This window comes from Perognathus longimembris, chromosome 15 (assembly GCF_023159225.1).
Source record: "Perognathus longimembris pacificus isolate PPM17 chromosome 15, ASM2315922v1, whole genome shotgun sequence".
Classification (NCBI taxonomy): domain Eukaryota; kingdom Metazoa; phylum Chordata; class Mammalia; order Rodentia; family Heteromyidae; genus Perognathus; species Perognathus longimembris.
This window is the reverse complement of record NC_063175.1, coordinates 13097359-13111573: the sequence shown is the minus strand read 5'-3', so window position 1 is coordinate 13111573 and position 14215 is coordinate 13097359. Positions and strand designations below refer to the sequence as shown.

Below are 14215 nucleotides of genomic sequence, written 5' to 3'. Positions count from 1 at the left end.
AAGGGTGCAGGAGGGGGAGCTCCGTAACTGGAGGAGCAATGTGTGACTTCTGGCTGTGCCACTCGGTCAGCAGCGAGCGGCTCTGAGTCACAGGTCTACGGAGCAAGGGCCGCTGGTGTTGTGATTGGGTTGTGGAGAAAATGAGGAAGGAGGGGCCTGCGTGTGTAGTCTGGGCTGCTGCTGCTGCACGTGAGTTCTAGGCTTACCCTATCACGGATCACGTGTTGTCCACTCCACCTAAAGCTCGTTCCCCTATCACACTCCTGCTTTCCTACTTCCAGAAGCCAGTCTCCTTCTCTGAAACTTTAAAATATAGACTTTAGTTTTAGAGCAGTTTTAGGGTGATAACAAAGTTGAGCGGAAGTAGAATTACACCCCGCCCCCCGGCTTTTTCCCCTTGGGAAGAAGTCACTGTGGCAGAATGAATGAGCTTATTTTAGCCCTCAATTTAAGGTCACTCAATAGGACACTGGTGGCCCTTTGCTGTTGTTACCTTAGGGTAACAGGCGCTCTGTCTCTGCAATCTACAGATTCCGTGGTCCAGGACAACCTCTGGCTGTATTTCTGTGTGAGGAACCAATTTATAGGGCACTGGGATGGCTAGAGACATTGGTGTGGAGACTGAGCGCTGGATCTGGACTTGTTCCATAACAGAACTAGTTTCTTGCCTGATCCAAGCAAGGTTATCACAAGTATGAGCTGTGCCCAATTCAGGCTGCCCTTTTTATATACCGTACTTGGCCATATTTTGAAAAGGAAATTGGCCCAGGCTTTTTGTCTTAGCTTTTTTATTGCACCAAAGGTGTAAAGAATGAAATTTAAAATACATATTCCTTGGGCCTGCCATCAGAAAATGAAATTTGTTAAGTCTGGGGCAGAACCAGGAATCCGCATTTTCTTTCTTTTTTTTTTTTTTTGGCCAGTCCTGGGGCTTGGACTCAGGGTCTGAGCACTGTCCCTGGCTTCTTTTTGCTCAAGGCTAGCACTCTGCTGCTTGAGCCACAGCACCACTTCTGGCTTTTTCTGTATATGTGGTGCTGGGGAATTGAACCCAGGGCCTCATGTATATGAGGCAAGCGCTTTTGCCACTAGGCCATATCCCCAGCCCCAGGAATCTGCATTTTCAAAAGTAATCAACAGGGGCTGGGAACATGCCCTAGTGGCAAGAGTGTTTGCCTCATATACATGAAGCCCTGGGTTCCATTCCTCAGCACCACATATATAGAAAAAGCCGAAAGTGGCGCTGTGGCTCAAGTGGCAGAGTGCTAGCCTTGAGCAAAAAGAAGCCAGGGACAGTGCTCAGGTCTTGAGTTCAAGCCCCAGGACTGGCAAAATCAAAACAAAAGCAATCAGTAGATACTGGTACAGGGAGTCTTAGAACATGATCTTAGAATTCCTGGAGCTGAACTAACTCCCCTGCAGCAGCCCCCCCTCCCCACCATAATCATGTAGCATAGGAACTCTCTTACCAGAAGCTGTTCCTTCAAGAACAAGACCTTTGAGCTGGGCACCAGTGGCTCACACCTGTGATCCTAGCTACCCAGGAAGCTGAGATCTGAGGACTTAAGTTTGAAGTCAGCCTGAGTAGGAAAGCCCATGAGACTTCTATCTCCAATTAACTACCAAAGAATAGCCAGAAGTGAAGCTCTAGCTCAGTTGTAGAGTGCTAACCTTGAGCAAAAATGCTCAGGGACAGCAACCAGGCAGAGGAAGAAGAAAAGAAGGGGGGCGGGGAGGAAGGGGACAGGAGGAGGGGGGAGGAGGAAAAGTAGGGGGAAGGGGGAATGAGGAAGGGAAGAGGGGAGGAGGGGAGGGGCGGGGGAGGAAGAAGAGGGGGAGGGGAGAGGAGGAGGGGAGGGGGAGGAGGAAAGAACAAGAAGAAAAGACAAGCTTGCTCTAACATTTCCAGACCAAGATACTGGAATATTAGATGGTGATGTTGGCCAGAATGGCTTAAAGGCTCAAGGCAGTTGGGCAGGAACTTCCTTTACAGATATGGCTTGCAAGGAAGCTGCTACTCCCTGAAGGACTGAGTGCTGAGCAACTTGGGGACCCTAGGAGGGACAGATACAAGGCTACAAGCTAAACTTCTAGTGTTGTCACTTGTCAAACAGACTACAAAGAACAAAAAATTCAGAAGACCAATATTCTGTTGCTGTCTAGAAGGACACATAGCAATAGAAATGAGAGAGAGAGAGAGAGAGAGAGAGAGAGAGAGAGAATGTGTGCTAGATTTTCTGAAGGGGAGACCAAGAGAGCTCATAAGAGGCAGACTTTGGATCTGCACAGATAAAGGATAACAAAAGGAAAAAATAAAAAAGAAAATCAAAGAAGGGGGAGGGGGGAAATGAGGGAGGAGGTAACAAGTAGGACAAGAAATGTACTCACTGCCTTTCATATGAATCTATAACCCCTCTGTATCATACTTTGACAATAAAGAAAAATTGAAAGAAAAAAATCAAAGAATTTTTTTTCAAAAGAATTCACTTTTGGGGGAGTTTGCCCTACAAATTATCTAATGTCCTTTATGCTATAAATGCACCATCCTGACTTTGTTTGTTTGAGGCTTGAACTCAGAGCCAAGGCACTGTCCCTGAACTTTCGTGCCCAAGGTTAGTGCTCTATCACTTGAGCCACAGCTCTACTTTTGGCTTTTCAAGATAAGAGTGTCATGGTCTTTCCTGCCCAGGCTGGATTTGAACCTCGTTCCTCAGGTATGAGTCCATGGTGCGCAGCCAGGCCTGGATTTGGGGCTTCTTTTCTTATTGCTGGAGTTTGATTTCTCAAGTTAGGAAACTGGAGAAGCTATCACATCAACAAACTGTAGCTTAGCCATCTTGCTAGGTCAGGTAACAAAGTCCAGTTTGTTTATTTCTAACCCAAATACTGCAAATATACAAAAAATTACCAGTACAAAGTTAAACACATCCAGATTTATTTACACAGTGCTAAAGGAATTTGAGTTTTGTTATTTTCATTTAGTGGGATTTCACTATGGGACCTGGCTTTGAACTTATACAGTCATGGAAACGCGATTAGCCCCTCACATGCAATGTCTGTTCCGAGGGAGCAGCGGGCTGGGGTGTGCAGCGTCCATGCAGTAGTGATCTTAACACTGCTGTCCACTCTCAGTTAGGAGGGCGGCGTCCCACCCCCACCGCGCGGAGAGGGGCCGCATGCTCAGAAACAAACAGGAGGGGAGGGGCAACAGGCGGATGGGGACCCTGAGCATTTCTGTGCAGGAGGACAAGGAGGGGACAACCCAAACCTCCTCTCTGGAGGTTCACACACAGGAGGGAGGTGGAGAGCCACCAGGCGACAGCCAGTCATTGGCCACGCCCGGGGCTGAGGAGGCTGAGGAGGCTGAAAACTGTGTTAAAGATCTGAGGCCTGTCAATAAATCATTAGCATGTACACTATACAATTTATACATGTATATATGTACATATATATATAGGTACAGGTTAGTTTTATGTTATTCCATATAAACAAGAATGCTTAAGAATGTATTGGTGTGAAAAAAGTGTATACAGCAAGTTGTTGACAGTTTCAAATCAATGTTCTAATTCTTATTGTTAAAATGCAATGGAACCAAAACGTCAACATGCGCCATGTCAAATGTCTTTCACCATCCCGAGGGCAGGACGGCGCTCTGATTCGCCCACCGGCAACTCAGTGGCTGATTCTTGCCCTCCCTGTCACTATATCATGTAGCAAACATGAAACTTTGGTTTGTTCAAAGGACATTCAAGTCCCTGTTCATTTCCCTGCTGGAAGGGAGGTGGTAGAAAGCCGAAAAGCTGCATCCTTTCTTGGTCTAGGAGTCCCAACTACGTGGCTCAGTGTGGACAGGACAGGGCCATGGTGACCGCAAACAGATGTGCGCTCGGTCGTTGCGTACAGGAGCAGGGCCCTCAGAACCCTCCTGAGAGAGTCTCCAGATGGTTTGAAGAGTGATTAAATGGCTGGAGGGATCAGCCGTGTCACCTAGGGCTCTTGTGGATGGCCCCATGCCCCTTTCTCAATTCTGCTATCATGACAAAGGCCATGGGATATCTAGCTACCTATGGCGCTCCAGGTGGCCAGGCCGCTTGGGCGGACGGAGACCCAGTAAACCTACAGCTAGGAGAGTAAGAAAGGCACCCACAAGCTAACTCTCTGAGTCTGCTCAGTTCCAAGCTTCCATCAGTGAATCTCTGTAGAAACTCCTAAGCCCATTGCACAAGTTCCAGAACTCTTCTGAGTAGTGTTGCCACTCAAGTCCTTGCTGAGGCATACCCAGAACTAGGCTTTGCTCTCAGTAAAACTCAAATTTCTAAGTCCCAAGCAAGAAGGATGGTAAGTTCTGGATTTAAGAGCTCAGACCATTCGGACTGTCTGGCACATCCAATGTATCCAACAAGGCTAAATTCCTCTGCGCAGGCCTCCAGAAACAACCCCTTTCTGCCACCGCGCTGCTGCAAGTTTCGGGAGGACACAAATGCTATCTGTACCTTTAAGGATCAGGTAGGGTTTTGGGTTTTTTAAAAAGCCACAATGGACTTAGACTCTTTCACTCTCTGGTCAAGAGCACACGCTAGTGAGGATGACTGGTGCAGAAAGCTAACTTGAAGGCCGTTCCCAAGCTAACAAAGCCAACCAGCCATCCAGGGCTCAACGCAGGAGGATGGAGAACACCCATCCATGGGAAGTCACTTCTAGACGCTTCCACAGGTACCCTCCAGGAGCAGAGGGGCTGTTCACATTTAAACCTCATCATTTCTTTTGGTTTCACTCATGAATAACACAAGCATAATAATTTCTGTTTTCCAAAAATAAAACAGAAAGTCCCTAAAGAATGCTCTGAGAGAAATGCACGGATCCTTGTCCTATAGAATGCGTCACTCTAAGAAAGAAAGCCTTCAAGCACCCAGAACTTGCCCGCACCACAACCTTCCAGGGCTCGGAAGACAACAGGCAGTGCTGCTTGTAACCCATCCAGAGACCCTGGATAACTGACTCAGCCTCGGTCCTGGCATCAATCACTAGACTGTCAGTGGGTTCAAATAGCACAATGCAAGTAAAAATGCTCTGAAAACTGCCAAGTTCTACACAAATCCTAGGCATTATTATAAGCAGAGAACCTTCATCTTAGATGGTTAGAGGAGAATATTAATCTTCCTAATCTTAAAACTCAGGGGAGAATTACTATACACTGGCACATCTGCTCACATCTGTCTGAGTTTATGTTGGAAAAAAGTGTGTGATGTAAATAGATCTTTTCTGGGCATTAAACTCAAATTTGTTTTGGGTAGGAGGTAATGGTGGGACAGAAGCTGACATTTGGATTACTTATAAACTGGTATCTTTCTAGAATTATTTTTAAATTTTTTAAATCATGCAAAATGAAAGAGCTAAAAGACTGGAACATTTTAGCCATAGAAAAATTCTTTTCACAAAACTTCACTAATTTCATTTTCTAATGGAAGCTCCCTGACTCATTTAAATTTGCTGCAGTTTTAAAGTCTCTAAAATTCTCCATCCACTCCCCCACCTCTTTCCCTGCTGCTGTTCATCCATTCTGGGGAGGAGACTACCTAGTCATTTGTTCACATATTCTTTTTTCTTTTCTTTTTTCTCCTGTTATGGGGCTTGAACTCAGGGCCTAGGCACGGTCCCTGAGCTTCTTTTTCCTCAAGGCTTGTACTCTACCACTTGAGCCACAGCACCACTTTCAGCTTTTCCTGTTTTATGTGGTACCGGGAAATGGAACCCAGGACTTCATACGCGCTAGGCAAGCACTCTACCACTAAGCCACATTCCCAGCCCTCTGCTCACACATTCTGACAAAATTTTATTTGGCACATTTACTTTTTGCTGGCTAGAAAGCCACAAAATGAACTAGCAGCTAAATGATACCTACCAGAGAATGTCTCAATCATAATTACTGGGAGAAACTGTGACCAGCACAGGAAGTACAGTGAGACAGAAGACTGGTCATACTACATACCTGTAATAGCCAATATTCAAGCTATGTTAAAGCCAATGATTGCAGCTTTCCATTACCACCTGGCCACCCAAACTAGAACTCCATTCTACAACTTAATTTGGAAAATTTTCAAATGCAAAACTTAAAATTAAATGAGTCCAATGTATCATACAAAGCATCGTCTCACCAGAAATGTGTTTTCAATTGATTCGGCCAAAAGTTTCATGCCAACAAATAACCTGGCAAAATTGAGTAAAAGGATGAAAAGAATAGCCTGATAATATAATTCCGATAACAAAGCCTATAAATCTGAAAACATCTCTAGGAGAAGGCAAATAAACAGCCATTGTAATGGTTCACCAAGCTACTGTCGTGGGTAAAAAGCGGACATGGAGGACTGCGGTGGTCAGTCCTGGGGCTGCTGTACTGTGCTCAGTGATGAGCTCCAGCCCGGGCACTCTTCCCGGCCAGGCCTGTTCTCCCTGCCCTTGAGCAAGCCCACTGGCACACACACAAAGCCCAGCCTGAAAGATTCCAGAAGCAGCCCGAGTTTCACCTCTAATAGGTGCTAAATCTAGTCTACACTCTGTTGCTTCTTTCTTCCCACCCCAAGTTAAAAATATTGCCCTGTAAGTTTTCCTGATTTAGTATCTGGAAGCACATGGTTAAGTTAATTGCCAAGGGGCAATTAACAAGGGTATTGCCTGATTAAACACGAGAAAAGAAAACCACCGTGGCCTATGGTCCCAAGGGGGAGACAGGAGCCCTGTGGGGATCTGTGTGAGGAGCTGGCATGCAGGGTTCTGGGGGCGGGGTGGGCCCCGGATGGAGAAAAGCTGACCAGGCTGCAGCAGCCACTGCAGCTTCTACTTTCCTCTCCGCGGCTGTCCCACATGGCCAGCAGGGCCCAGGGACAGCACCTGGTGCTCGGGGACAGTGGAGGCTTGAGCCAGCAGAGAGGTACTTTCAGACCAGGCAAGTGCGGGGGTGGTGAACGATGCCCTCAGATTCCACTTCACTCCCCTTAAAAGCAAACAAAACCTCAGAGCCCACATTTTAACAAAAGACAGAACTTGAAATAAAAGGTTAAAGAATTTAAAATCCCCACCCCCCTTCTCAAAGCCAATTGTTGAAGGTGTCCGGGGTTCCCCACCCCCCCCTGCATTTCTTTAGTGTAGGTCCTTTTGGCTCTGGTGGAAGCAGCAGAGCCAGAGCGGGGTCCCTCGCAGGTGGGGAATTGTTCATTTCCCCAAGTCGGAGCCACAGGGAGTGTAGGAGGTACTGTGGTTCCAACATCAGTGCTGGGTCCCAGCTCCTTCGAAGAGCTATTCCAGGAGGTCCTGAAAGAGAGACATGTTATTGGCAGATTTGAAAGCAATCACTTAGTGTCTGAACTTATCAAATCATGAAGTTATCAAGATATTGTTTGGAGATAATCTTTGTTGGCCCCAATCATTTATTTATTTATTTATTTATTTATTTATCCAGTCCTGAGGCTTGAACTCCAGACCTGGTGTTGTCCCTGAGCTTTTGTGCTCAAGGTTAGTGCTCTACCACTTAAGCAACAGCTCCACTTCTGGCTTTTTGGTAGTTTGGAGACCAGAGTCTCACAGACTTTCCTGTAAGGGCTGGCTCGATCCTCAAATTGAGGCCTCCTGAGTAGCTAGATAACTGGGATGAACCACCAGTGCCTGGCTTCTAATTGTATTTTGATCATAAATAGAAAATCACTTTTTTATTTTTCTATCTTTGGATGTCTCAGGAAGAAGCAGTCTTGGGGCTGGGAATGTGGCTTAGTGGTAGAGTGCTTGCCTAGCATGCATGAAGACCTGGGTTCAATTCCTCAGCACCACATACACAAAAAAGCTGGAAGTGGTGCTGTGGCTCAAGTGGCAGAGTGCTAGCCTTGAGCAAAAAGAAGCCAGGGACAGTGCTCAGGCCCTGAGTCCAAGTCCAGGACTGGCAAAAAAGCAGCAGCAGCAGCAGTCTTACCTCATCTGAGTCATCATGATAACCACCTTTATCAGCATGGGAGGCTGTGTCCAAAGCGTCCACCCCATCGGCCTCTGCGTGCTGCTGCAGCACAGAGTAGCGGTGCACCAGGAACCTGCGGGGAGAACCTCCATCAGCACCGGGTATACTTGTGGCAGCATGGCTGGCACAACAAACACAAGCGCGGAAGGTTGGGGCCAGCCTGCCTTCAGTCCCTCGGACCGGTGGAGCACACCCCTTACCTTCCGCCGCAGACATATCTCTTCACAATGAGCACTCCTGCCACAACTGTGACCAGCATCAACCCCACGGTGGCCAGAACGATGGGAACAGAATTGGACTTGGAATTCTTGATAAAGTGAAAGAGAAACACAAATGCTTTTAAGGCAGGAATCGTCTAAGCCGTCACTCAAAGTGGCTGCTCACTGCCCTCATTTCTCTGCGCAATCTACAGGCCATTTGATGACGCTGCCTTTCCAACCCACAAGATGGCTCACCTCAGGGTTACCAGAAGACCGTCAGAGCTGGAAGAGGGAAATCTCAACTACAGCCACCCACAAATGGTGAGTATAGGGGTTTCAAGGTCAAAGTTACACTGGAAGCCTTGGTAACTGCCTACATAAGACGTGGCAACAGGGACTCGTCCATTCCCTGTTTGTAAGTCTTGGAACGTGGGGTGGAGCATCATGACAGTGTGAGGCTGAGCTAATCTGGAACAGGGCTGTCACCTGGGAAGATGTGTGTGTCTATGCTAAACCGGGGAGGCCGCCAGATAGGACACCGACATTTGTTTTTACTTATATTTTACATGATTTTGAAATAAGCCTTATCACATGATTGTTTGCGTGTAACCTACCTGCTTCTGGGTGGGAGATAGGAAGTGTGTGTTTTCAGTGTATCCAAGAGGAGGCGGAGCTGGATTCTGGGACAAGTTGTGTCCCTGTGAGCGGGAGTCCTGTGCAATCACACACACAAACACTCTAAGGACAGCCACCAGCAGTCCAGGGCAGGGGTGCAGAGAAGGAGGAACTTGCCCCCTTCAAATACACACACCCACACACTCTTCTCCCATTGCCTCCTTAGCCCACCCTCTATCCATCTCTCACCCCCGCAGAGAGGAGGCGACTACAAATCGTCCTGCTCAGCCTCTCAGAGCACAGAGGGGAACCAGGGACCCAGCTTATCTCCCCAGTCCCTTTGCTGTCCCGTGCTTTTACTTCTTTGCTTGTTTCTGTTGGTTTATTTCTATCAAGCATAAATATCAAGAAGTTTCCTTTTCTCCAAACCCCGAGCACATAGTTCAGTTCCATAGTTTTGTAATTAGCTCAGTAACTCGTCTCTATGTGGAAAGTGGCCCACTGTCGCTACAGTTCAGGTTTCCCTTCTGACACATTTGACATGACTGAGCACAAAGATCCACCCTACATTGTATAATGCTCTTGCCAGCACTCTGGGTCATGATCCTGTTTTTTGGTTATATATTTAAAAATTTCAGCCAACATGTATAATTGTACATAGCAACAGGGTACAGTGTCATATTTCCACATATACACACGCGTCATACACTGACAGCCAACCTTCTTGAGAGTTTTACCTAAATGACTCTGAAGCTCAGAAATGTCTACAACTCTGCTTCTAGGACTTTTTCAACCTTACAGAATACTAGTTTTACCCACCAAAAAGGAGTTTCTGAGAGGATGAGTTTATTGGGTCATGCCATGAGTCCTGCGCCCTAACTGTTTCCCGCACACAGGTAAGCCGACTGAAGCATAATCAGTAACAAGCTCTTGGTGGCATGATCGTGATCTTTCCTGGCAGAACACAAGGTACCACTTGTGCATAAAAGCTAGATCTGTTTGGACATACCTGCTTTTGGGGATTCAAAAAGTTGCTTGTACACTTCTTTTTCAAGTCCTTCACTTCTCGAGCTGGATTCATCCCACCTTGGCATCTGTCTCCTGGAATTTTCCGGTATCTGAAAGGCAGAAGGGAAGGTTTGTTTATGGGGGTTTGTACTTGCTGGTGGCGGCTGCTTCCTGGGCAAGGTGGCAGCCTGTGGTTGTAGCTGCTGGGATGTGGTAAAAGCCCCTGGCACAGCTGTTAGAGGCTGTTAGAGGGGGGCCAGGCCGGAGCCACGGCCAGAACGGCAGCAGCAATTGTGTAACCACATCTGCTGCAGGAGTCATGGGCCAGTGTATCTGACAGGTCATGGAAAATGTGGGGCCCCAATGAAGCACGTTTCTCCAAGTCTACCAAGTCTGCTTTCAGCTGTGGCTATGACAGAGAAGGACTGGAATCTAAAACGACCAATGGGACACAACAAGGCCATCTCACCCATTTGTTGTCAGATGTTCTTCTCTTCCATACAGACAAAACTCTAGGTCGTGCCCCTTCAGCTCTGGCTGTTCCACACACTCTGAGTCATTTTCTGGACGGAAGTAGCCAAAATCACTGCAAGAATTAACAACAGCATAGTTTCCCAAGTGTTGAAAGACAATAAATGACTAGCCATGAAGGTTTTATGTGGAGTAATGAATGGTTAATATTCTAGTCTAACAGTCAATGTCTTTGTTTGGTCATGAAACATCCTTCCTGGTGTTGCATCTTACCATTTTCTAGCATTTTCTCCTCTCTCCCTTTTTACAGACCTTCCCTCCTTTCACTATTGCTAGGTCAGGATTTCTGGGACTGGTTGCTGGTTCTGCCCAGTGGTTAACTGGGTAACTGTCTGGTTTGATTATACTATCTGTCCAATTACTAGCATGTTTGGTTCTCTTTCTGTGCCTCAATTTCCTTGATAAGAAGCAGCACTCTCAATTCTCAATGAGAAGGATTTCAATATTGTTTGTTCATTTGCTTGCTTTTTAGCTCTATAAGGTATCGATCAGTCTTTTGCTTTCTCTCAGACAGGACAGGGGCTGACAGAGGGATCTAAGGAATATGGGTACCAGAGGAAGTCCTCCAGGGTACAGTGACAGATGGATGGCTGCCTGGTCACAACATAGTCTCGACCATTCTGACAGATGGATGACTTGCGTAGCCGCAGGTACTGTTCTTTATAGCCCAAGATGCAGCCATCTTCATGGTCCCCAGGGTCTGTGGAGTGTGCCAGCCATACAGTGTAGTCTTCCTCTTCACCTAAAGGGCAGACACACTGTTCAGGAAGCTGCATAGTACACCTCCCACCCACAGGAAGCAGCTGCCAGGCTGTAGGAGGAACAAGGAGAGGGAAGACGGGAATGTGTGACTTTATCTATTGCTTCAATGTGAAACTGCAAACAAGAGTGGCATTAGTCTAGAGCCTACTAGTGATTGCATTCCCTGTGTCATAGTAGGACTACTGCCATCACATTATTCAGTATTAGCAAAAACTTCACTTGTTTTAAAGTAGAAAGCTGCATAGAGAGCTCTAATTTCTTCCCAAGTGAGATGCTACTGTCTTACTCTACCCAATGCCCTTCATCTACAACTGTCAGAGCGCAACCAGGCATTTCCCACCTCAGAGAATCTTTGCTCAAGAGAAGATACTAATTACCCAGGAGCATCAAGTTCAATTTCCCATGTCTTAGTTTGCTTTAAACAGAATGCATTGATGATGATAACATTCTCTGCCTTAGTATATCCTTTCATTTGTTCCTGGAAAATCTACTCAGAAGCTATAACTTAAAGATTGTGGATTAGGTTTTTTTTTGGCCAGTCCTGGGCCTTGGACTCAGGGCCTGAGCACTGTCCCTGGCTTCTTCCCGCTCAAGGCTAGCACTCCGCCACTTGAGCCACAGTGCCGCTTCTGGCCGTTTTCTGTATATGTGGTGCTGGGGAATCGAACCTAGGGCCTCGTGTATCCGAGGCAGGCACTCTTGCCACTAGGCTATATCCCCAGCCCGGGATTAGGTTTTTATCCTTCAGGATACGAAGACCAGTCAGAGCCAGCTTGAGAGCAGGTGCTTAACAATTTTTTTTTTTTTTTTTGCTAGTCCTGGGCTTGAGCTCAGGGCCTGAGCACTGTCCCTGAGCTTCTTTTGCTCAAGGCTAGCACTCTACCACTTGAGCCACAGTGCCACTTCTGGACATTTTCTATGTATGTGGTGCTGAGGAATTGAACCCAGGGCTTCATGTATAGGAGGCTCTTGCCACTAGGCCATATCCCCAGCCTTAACAAATCTTTTAATGATGTTAAGTTTTAGAGATAACTGTAGAACTGCCTGCTGAGGGGAAAACTCCATCCAGTTTCTTTATAGCTTCTTTAGTGACTTTAGATGACAATAGGCTTCAGTTCTAAAACCATATTTAAGCAACTTGTAGAAAAGTAAGGTCCTAACAGAGAGCTCGGCTTCTTCAGGAGTCACTGAACTAACACCTGAGGAAAGGGACTACAATCAACAATCAAAAACATTTAGGAACTTTTTTGCCAGTCCTGGGGCTTGAACTCAGGGCCTGAGCACTGTCCCTGGCTTCTTTTTGTTCAAGGCTAGCACTCTACCACTTGAGCCACAGCGCCACTTCCAGCCTTTTCTATATATGTGGTGCTGAGGAATCAAACCCAGGGCTTCATGTATACGAGGTAAACACTCTTGCCACTAGACCATGTTCCCAGCCCCTGTTGATTGCTTTTGAAAATGCAGATTCCTGGTTCTACCCCAGACTTAGCAAATTTCATTTTCTGATGGCAGGCCCAAAGAATATGTATTTTAAATTTCATTATTTACACCAGGGCTTCGTGTATATGAGGCAAGCACTCTTGCCAATAGGCCATATTCCCAGCCCACATTTAGGAACTTTAAGTCTTTGGTTGTATCACACCAATGTGTGAACAAAGGTCACTCTTTCTCCAGTGTTTTCTTTTATGCTTCACTTTTTTTCAGTGTAATGTCATCATCTGGCACAAAGTCTGGGTTTGCTTTTGGTTACTCTCTACACATTGTCAGCCTCTTTCTGGAGCCATTTTCTAGGCCTCTATCATGTCTTCTAGTGAAGTCACACCACTTTGAAGAGGTCAGTGTGGTCTTCACTCTTACCCAGTGGTTGCAACTGATAGTCAAGCTAAAACTCCACATGAAAACTTCCTTACTTCAACATTTTGAGAGGTGACATAATCAATTAGCTGCTCTTATAAGCACTTTCCTCTTCACAGTCCACTGCATTTGTCTATACTCTTGAAATATCAAGATCATTTTGGACATACACCTGTACTGTTCTTATAAGGCAGAAAAGAAAGTGTCATAAAGGTACAAGGCTCTTTCTACTATTGTCGGACCTACACTGTCCTATTAGGTAGCTCTAAGCCACAGCTCTTCAGGCTGAGATTTGCTCTGAGTATTAAGTCTATACCAGATTTCATAGCTAGAAAACAAAAGGTGAACTATATCAACAATCATGTCTCAAAAATGTCAGATGTTTTAGTTATAGCAAGGTAGAAATCTATCAATAAAATGCATTTCACCTTTCTTTTTACTTTCATAATGTACTTGACAAGATGGTCTATGTTGGAAGTGGTGCTGTGGCTCAAGTGGTAGAGCACTAGCCTTGAGGTGAAGAGCTCAGGGACAGTACCCAGGCCCTGAGTTCAAGCTCCACAATTGACTAAAAAAAAACCAAACAAGATGTTCTATGTTATACATGTGGCCCTCATATTTTTCTTCACAGTGCAGGTTCTAAGAAAAACAGCATTCACACAAACACTTTCCAACCTCTTTTCATATGCACATGTGTTTATCAGCGCTAAAAGGGATTAGACTGGATAGATTACTTGGGAAGAAGAGTCTCAGAAAATTCCAGAGGCGATACTCACAATTCCTTTCAAGGACATCTTTAAAGTCAATGGTGTAGGAGATCCATTGCCGGGTTAGGAAAGACTCTGTGAACCCCCAAATGCTGATGTTCATGGACCTGGCTCCGGGCTCGGATGCTAGCCCAGTGAAATAGATGGGCTCTCTGGTGAATGCGTAGGTTTTCCAGCACTGACCTTCATCTGTGGAGAACCTGAAATAACCATTAGAGAAAGATCATGACAGAGGACCAAGGTACTAGGAATCTCAGGAAAGCACTATGGCTGTTTGGTCTACAACATAAGGAAGCCCTGTATTTAGGTTATGATTTACTTGCTGACAATTATTTTAGTTAATTAGTTAAATATTATTATTATTTTTTTATTTTTATTTTTTGGCCAGTCCTGGGCCTTGGACTCAGGGCCTGAGCACTGTCCCTGGCTTCTTCCCGCTCAAGGCTAGCACTCTGCCACCTGAGCCACAGCGCCCC

At 46.1% G+C, this 14215-nt stretch overlaps 1 protein-coding gene and 1 long non-coding RNA gene across 5 annotated transcripts in view; both read right to left on the bottom strand.

Moving 5' to 3' along the window:
- Positions 1-1165: 1165 nt before the first annotated feature.
- LOC125363801 lies at positions 1166-5671 on the bottom strand. Its single transcript, XR_007213350.1, has 3 exons — positions 5053-5671; positions 1382-1386; positions 1166-1176 (listed from the first exon to the last, which is right to left on the bottom strand). It is a non-coding gene; the product is annotated as an uncharacterized LOC125363801 (long non-coding RNA).
- Positions 5672-5813: 142 nt separating this feature from the next.
- Sort1 (sortilin 1) overlaps positions 5814-14215 on the bottom strand; it is a 93227-nt gene continuing 84825 nt past the window's right edge. For 2 of the 4 annotated variants that reach the window (XM_048363065.1, XM_048363066.1), the window contains exons 14-21: positions 13749-13939; positions 10909-11098; positions 10295-10411; positions 9827-9935; positions 8817-8915; positions 8203-8309; positions 7961-8075; positions 5814-7308 (exon numbers count right to left, since the gene is read on the bottom strand). In XM_048363065.1, the coding sequence (XP_048219022.1) occupies positions 7294-7308; positions 7961-8075; positions 8203-8309; positions 8817-8915; positions 9827-9935; positions 10295-10411; positions 10909-11098; positions 13749-13939 (943 nt within the window). In that variant the 3' untranslated portion in view covers positions 5814-7293. The remainder of the gene's footprint in view (positions 7309-7960; positions 8076-8202; positions 8310-8816; positions 8916-9826; positions 9936-10294; positions 10412-10908; positions 11099-13748; positions 13940-14215) is intronic. The other 2 variants (XM_048363067.1, XM_048363068.1) reach the window with 1 other exon arrangement.